The sequence below is a fragment of the Propithecus coquereli genome, unplaced genomic scaffold (assembly GCF_000956105.1).
Source record: "Propithecus coquereli isolate 6110/MARCELLA unplaced genomic scaffold, Pcoq_1.0 Scaffold572, whole genome shotgun sequence".
Taxonomy (NCBI): domain Eukaryota; kingdom Metazoa; phylum Chordata; class Mammalia; order Primates; family Indriidae; genus Propithecus; species Propithecus coquereli.
In genome coordinates, this window is record NW_012151641.1 from 1,400,460 (window position 1) to 1,407,641 (window position 7,182).

At 60.0% G+C, this 7,182-nt stretch overlaps 1 protein-coding gene across 1 annotated transcript in view; it reads left to right on the forward strand.

Moving 5' to 3' along the window:
- The first annotated feature begins 2,003 nt into the window (after positions 1-2,003).
- LOC105821414 (transcription factor COE3-like) overlaps positions 2,004-7,182 on the forward strand; it is a 6,469-nt gene continuing 1,290 nt past the window's right edge. Inside the window, exons 1-5 of the mRNA XM_012658114.1 lie at positions 2,004-2,137; positions 2,255-2,411; positions 2,774-2,837; positions 3,547-3,602; positions 6,713-6,786. Of these exons, the coding sequence (XP_012513568.1) occupies positions 2,004-2,137; positions 2,255-2,411; positions 2,774-2,837; positions 3,547-3,602; positions 6,713-6,786 (485 nt within the window). The remainder of the gene's footprint in view (positions 2,138-2,254; positions 2,412-2,773; positions 2,838-3,546; positions 3,603-6,712; positions 6,787-7,182) is intronic.

Consider the following 7,182-nt stretch of genomic DNA (forward strand, 5'->3'; position numbering starts at 1 on the left):
ATGGGACTGGCGCAACAGCTTTGATAATTCACTTATCTTTGGCAATAGTCATTAACCCCCAACACCAGCAAAATAGATTGCTTTCCAACACGTCTTTTTTCTCACTCCTTCCAAGAGGAGTGGGGGTCCTCAGATAACGTAAATCGGACTTCGATTTTCTCGATTAATTAAAATATTAACGTACACACGCTGCCAATTCACGAAAAAAGGGAATGCTGCCCCAGACCCGGCGGGAAGAGGCTGTCCTGCGACACACTTGCGCCCTGAAACCCATTTTTTTTCCTCTCTCTAATCAAAAGGGCCTGATTTCTCTTGGCAGGGAAGTGCCCGGGACAGTTCCTGGTTGTCCCCTGGGTCTCCACTCCTTGTCGCGCAGACGTCTTTCGGGCGGGCCGCGCGCCTGGGCGCCGAGTCCCGGCTGCAGGAGCTGAGCCGCCGGGCCCACAGGCTGCCCGCGCCGGGCTGCCCTCCCGATTCCTAGAAACCAGGTTGGGAAGCCGCGCGCCGCGCGCTCACCCAGGTCCCGCGGCACCGAGGGCAGGGCCCCAGCGCCAGCGGCGTCCGCTCGGCTTTTGGGGCGGTGGGCGCCGGGGCGGTCTGGCTACCGCGCTGGGCGCGCGGCCGGACACTGGGCTCCGGGTCGCCAGAGAGGCCAGGAATGCTTCCCTTTGCCCGGAGAGGCCGGAGCCTTCTTTGTCACTCGTTGCGCCTAAGGACAGGCTCGGGACCGGTGTCTACCGCGGCCACCGGGGGAGAGGGAGCATCTGGTAGAACCTGCCTCCGACGTGGATTCCCTGCACTTGGCGGCCTCCGCCGGGGTAGGAAGCACAGGGTGCCCAGCGGGGCTAGGATAGGGGCTTACCGGCCCCGAAGCAGCCTTAGGTCTGCTTAGAAATCAGGCTGAGCTGTGCGTCCAGCCTTGGCGGGGGAGCCCTGCGCACCCCTCCTTCCAGCCCGTTGAGCGTCCCTCCCTCCACCCATCTCCCGGCGGTCGACCTGCCTCTTCCCACTTTTCCTTTTGGGCCGCCCCAGGGAGAGCTGCAGCCCCTGCATTTATTGCATGCATCTGGGCAACTTGGGGCGCATCTTACACTCCCCTTTGCTTCCCCCCAGCGCATCGTGTTTTGACTGTGTGGCAGGTTTTGCGGGGAGGTATTAGGGGGCCAAGCTGCAATTGAGCGCCGGCTGCGTTTGTTTCTTTTCAAGATTTATTTGGGCGAGTAGTAACTTCCTTGGCTGCAGCAGGGCGCGAGGAGCCGCGGCGCGTGGCGGGGGGCGGCGGCGGCGCTCGGCGGCGGCGGGGCTCGCGGGGCTCGCGGGGCTCGGGCCGGCTCGCGGCGCCGTCAGGCAGTCAGTCGGCGGGAGCCGTGGCGCTGCGGAAAGGGAGGGCGGCGAGGGGCGGCCGCTCCCATATATGGCGCTGGCGCCGCCCCCCGACGTCACCCTCTGACAGCGCCGCTCCCGGGGGCTTCGAGTTTTGGCTCCCGGGAAAGGGTCCATTCCTCGGGGAGAGAGGGCTGAGTTTTGTGTGCCTCCGTCCGCTGCGCGCGCCGCTCCAGGCCCCGCCGCGCCCCGCCTGCGCCCGGGACTGCGCCGCGGCACTCACTGCCCCGTTTATTTGTCTTTGGAGCAGGCGGGCCGCGCCAGAAGCGGGCGATCCCGCAGTGTCCTGCAGCCGCGGACGCCGCCTGGCTAGGATGACACCACGTTGAGCGCGCCTGCAAACAACAACAACAACAACCGCCGCCGCGGCCGCCGCGTCCTGCTCCCCCGAAGCAGCGCCGCCGCCGGTGGAGCCGCCCCCGCGCCCTCGGCCGTCCGGAGCGCCCGGCCGCCGGTGTATGTCGCGCCTGCCCGGGACGGGCTGAAGCCGGCGGCGGGCCGGACCGCAGGCGCCGAGAAGGGCCAGGCCGGCCAGGGCAGCCGCCTGCCGCCGAGCCCCGAGCGCCGCCGCTCGCGGAAACGCTTTCGGCCGGGAGCTGCGGCCGCCGCCAGCAGTTTTCATGTTTGGGATTCAGGAGAATATTCCGCGCGGGGGGACGACCATGAAGGAGGAGCCGCTGGGCAGCGGCATGAACCCGGTGCGCTCGTGGATGCACACGGCGGGCGTGGTGGACGCCAACACCGCCGCCCAGAGGTACGTACCGGCCGCGCCCGCGCGCCCCGGCCCCGGCCCCGGCCCCGGCCCGGCCCGGCCCCCTCTGCCGGCCGGCGCCGCGCTCCTCACCGGGCCGCTGTCTCTCTCCTCCCGCAGCGGCGTGGGGCTGGCGCGGGCGCACTTCGAGAAGCAGCCGCCTTCCAACCTCCGGAAATCCAATTTCTTCCACTTCGTGCTGGCGCTCTACGACAGGCAGGGGCAGCCGGTGGAGATCGAAAGGACCGCTTTTGTGGACTTTGTGGAGAAAGAGAAAGTAAGTGCCCACGCGCGATCGCAGCCTGCTCTTTCGAGAAGTGGGAGGCAGGCGGTGTCGGCGCGCGGGTCCCGAGCGCCCCCCTCGGCGGCGGGCACGGCTCCGCCAGGCGACCCCGCCGCCGCCGCCACGTGCGGCCGCCCGGGACCGCCCAGGGCCGGGCAACTTCTCTGCGCCCCCGGACTTGCTCGGGGCGAGGAGAGCGCCGGGCGCCCAGCAGCAAAGTGACATCAGCGCGCCGCCGCGAGCTCGGAATCCTGCCGTGCGTGAGGCCGAGGGGCCTCGGCCGTGGCGGGGACCGAGCGCGGTGGGCGCGCCTGACACCGACCACACTAAATGCAATTGTTTATCGTTACTTTCAGGAGCCAAACAACGAGAAAACCAACAACGGCATCCACTACAAACTGCAGTTGTTGTACAGCAACGGTAAGTGCTGCCTGCTCGCCGCCTCCTCCGCCCCGCAGCGGCTGCCTCTCCCTGTCCGCGGTGGTCAAAGGACATAAAGATTTTGAGATTAAAATGACATGGATGTAAACACGAAATCTTCTCATGGCATAGAAGGAAAACAAAACATAAACGATCAATAAGTCGATGGCACTTCACATGATTAACCGGTGGGGCTCGGAGTAGAAAGTAAAAGGGGATCGATTTGGGCTCCAGCAGAACATCACTTTTAAGTGACTTTTTTCAATTTTGCAAATTAATGTTAATTATTGGGATGAGGGTAGCTCCATAAACCGAGCATAACTTACTTCCTGCGCACGAGTTTAAAAAAAAAAATCCTCGAGAGACATTAGAAAGAGTTCAGCCTCTCACTCAGTTTCCATTTGGTGCTTTCTGTTTTCTAAAAATAAATGACCACATGGGCCCACCGGGCACAGCAACCAGGCCTGCTCTCCACCAGGCAAATTTCCTGCACCTTGAAGTGCAAACCCTGAGAGTCTTTAGGTTCTTAACTAAGAAAAGAAAAAAATAAGAAGTGTCTGGGGTTCTCTTTCTCCCATTTGAAGAGATTGCCTGGGTTTCGCTGCATCACCCAGGCAGCAGCCCTGAGTCACCCATTTCCTGTGCCCTGGTGCCCTTCCAGAGGTGCCGCGAGAAAGTCCTGATGAGAATTTGTCTCTGTTTTTTGCAGGAGTCAGAACAGAGCAGGATCTGTATGTTCGCCTCATAGATTCAATGACCAAACAGGTGAGAAAGTTTACGAGTGTGCACTAGTTTCCGCTGCTGGGCTGGGGTTGTCCTGGGGTTCAGAGACAAGGGGACTGACAAATGGATCTCGTGTATTTGTTTTTCATTTAGTTCCTTGGCATGCTAATGAGAATTCCATATTTATTGGAATAAATGAAGCGATTGGTAAAATAGTTTATGTTGTCATTAGGACAGGACATATATGCTTTATTAAATGTCTTGTGATTGGAATCATATTCTGTCTCAATTAATTATGGTAATTAATATTTGACAGAAAAATTTCAAGATGCCCCCCACCCCTGTTTATTTTTAAACGCTTCTCTCTTGGCAAGGAATCATTTCACTGATTTTTTTTTTTTCGGTAACAAAGGCAACTAATTCCTTTCCAAGCCCATCGAGTTGCATGATTAGTTCATTTTCTTCTTCTTTCCAGTGTGATGCTCTAGTAACATGAGACATTTATTTGGATTTAAAAGTTAAATGTGTTGGGGTGAAAAGTCACCTTGTTCTCTAGTCCATCTTCACCTCGCAGCCCCCCAGCTCCATAATTCAAACTCCAAGCTCCAGGGGTCACTCCAACCCGTCCACCCCTCTGCTCCCTCTCCCACCCTCTGTCATACCTTGTAAATAACATAATTACAAGCAGTTCCTTATTAAATTATTTAACCTGTCTTGGTCAACTTTTCCGATGATAACTATTGGCTATCAGTAATGTGATTAAGTGGAGAAAGGCGCTTCATTGCTTTTTGACATTGTGCAGTCTCTGGCTGCTGGTTTTGTGCCGGGTGGTGTGTTGGTGATTTTGTTGCTTTAAAGATTGTTTTTTTCCCCATTGTCTTAAAATTGTGTGTGTGTGGGGGGGAAGTGGGTCCAATTTGTACATTAAATCCACTTGGCACAGACTGATTTAAAATGTACTTCCAGGCTGGATGCTTAGAAATGAAAGCAGCTTCTTCATTTTAGATGCTAACTTGAAGAATTGTGAGCCAAGTAAGAGCTCACTGGGGCTTCTTAAACACACAGCCCAGCACATGTGCCTCCCACTCTCTGAACGCAATTAGTTTGCAGATTTTATTTCCCCTTAAAAAAGTTTGTCCTTACCTAGGTAGCAAGGGTGTGAGCATTAACGTCTGCAGCGGTAAAACTGTGGTTTTCTCTTAGAGTAAAACAGATCTGACAGGTAAACTAAGGTCTTTCTGACAAAGACGGAGGCAGTGTGCCCTTCGGTAATTATTATTTCACTGGGTTCAGAGAAGCCTCTGGAACTCAGGCTGCTGGTTGACAGGGTGCTTTTATTTCCTTGGTATATAACAGCTAAATGTTTTCGGAAATCGCTGTCGTCTAATTAAGAGGTTTTTGTAGGCAGCACCAAGTTTCTCTGTTGTTGCATAGAGGAGGAGGCTTCATTTTAAGTACACTTTTATTGTTCATTTAGCCTTGTACCTTTGCAGTATAAACAGGGCAGAAAATAAAGGCATTTAATCTCCTCTCACTGACGGGGATGGGAGAAAAAAAGAGAAAGAAATAGCCCAGTAACTGATCAAAGAGTCAATGGCGCTGAACCGACAGTTTATGGATTTCTGTTTGTGCTACAAAATAAAAAATAAATCACATATAAATACGGGGATCCATCGGAGGGCAAGCGACTCTCCAAAGTGCTGGTGCCGCGGCGGCCGCGCGCCCTGCAGCCCCAGGCGGCTCGTTGGCCTGCGGCGACACCCATCACTCCTGTGGCTTCGAGCGGGGGTCCGGGTGGGAGGCTGGGGGAGAGGGGGTCGCGGAGACCCTCCTCTCTTCCCGGGAGGGAAGCCCCGGGCTTTCACCAGAAAGGGCTTTGTCCGCCTGGAAGTGGAGGAAAGTGTCAGCAGTGCCCGAGGAGGTTGGAAGCAATTTCTAGATAATTTCCAGATTGGGTGGGGGCGGGAACTGGAGAAAGGACAACCCTCCCCCTTCCGTGGAATTTTCTGCCGGGAACTTAGAGCTCCCAGCCCCCTGCCTCCCGCCCCTCCCCCAGCGGCCTTTTTTTTTTTCCTTTTTTCTCTTTTCGCGAGGCTGGCGGTGGAGGCCTGGCCCAGGCGGGCGGCGGCGCGGGCGGCTCCCGGTGCCCGGATCGGTTCCCGGCGGCGGAGCCGGGCTGAGCGCGGCCCTGAGCGCACCTAGGGCTTCGCACCATCTGGCAGAGCCTCTGCTCAAAACCCACCCGAGCGTGCGCGCAGACACTGCCTTTTTACTCGAGAAAAATCATTGTTAGCAGTTTCAAAATAAACACCAGATTGGCCATTAGCACTTTTTTCCCCAAATATCATCCGGCGAGGAGCACGTGGCCGCGCGGGCCAGTAGCTCCGGGGCCCGGGCGCTCCTGCGGGGCGCTGGCGGCGCCCGGACCCCGCATGGCCACGTGCGGCTGCTGCGCCGGGGCCTCCCGCCCGGGCCCCCGGACGCCCGCTGCGCGCGGAGCCCAGGCCGCTGCCCGCCTCTCTGGGCCGCCCCGCAGGCTCGGGGCGGCGACTGGGCCGGGCGGCGTGCTCACCGGGGCGCTGGGCTCGGCGTGCCGGGACAGCCGGCGCCCGCCTCGCCCGAGCCCGCGGAGCGCGCAGGGCAGGCCGGGCGCGGGCCTCAGCACGCTGCTCCTGCGCCGCCGCGGCCCTCCCCGGTTTCTCAGCTGCAGCTCGTTCCCATCGGCTTCTTAAGCAGGCAGATGGGAGCTGGGTGTGGACAATGGCCCGAGGACGCAGCGTGGAGGCGGCCCAAAGAAGCCGAGAGAGCTCCGGGGGCCGGGGTCGCCGCCAGCGCGCCCTCGCTCCCCGGCCCGGCCTCGGCCTTGCCCTGCCCTCCCCGCAGCCGGAGCGGCCGGCGCCCTCCCGAGCCCAAGGCCCCTCGCAGGCCTGGCGGGCGCCCGGGGAGGAAGCTACGAGGCAGCGGAGGGCGAAGCCGCCGCGGCCTAGCCGCGCTCCGGGGCTGACCCCGTCGGGAGCGTGGCCTGGGGGGGCCGGGACGCCTCCCCGCGCCGGCCGTGCACCTGCTGCCCGCGAGCCCCGCAGCGCCCGGGGCGATTTGGCGCCAGAGCCGCGGGCGCCGCATAACCCCAGCCTCTGCTTGTCCCCGCGCAGGCCATCGTCTACGAGGGCCAGGACAAGAACCCGGAGATGTGCCGCGTGCTGCTGACCCACGAGATCATGTGCAGGTGAGCGGCGGGCGGCGGGGGCGCGGGGGCCCGGCGCCGGCTGCGTCTACAAAGGACGCCGCGTCCAGGCGCCGCCACCCCGCCCGACTTCGGGGCGGGCATCGATTGAAACGTAATCGGCCCGAGGCCGCGCGCCCGGCCGCGGAGGAGCCCGTCCTCGTTTCCCGGTGGGGACGGGCGGCGCGACCGGCTGCTCGGCAGAGCGGATTAATGCGTTGGCCGGGTCGCTGCAGTGTAGTCAGAAATGGAAACAAGTCGGGGCGATGCATCCGTGCTCGGTGCCGGAGGAGTCAGGGATCGCTCGAATCATTTTACTGCTTCCTTCTCGGGCGCTCGCATCCTGAGATACACCATTGTCTGTTATTGATAAAAAGGAAACTCTTTTGTACTTATTGT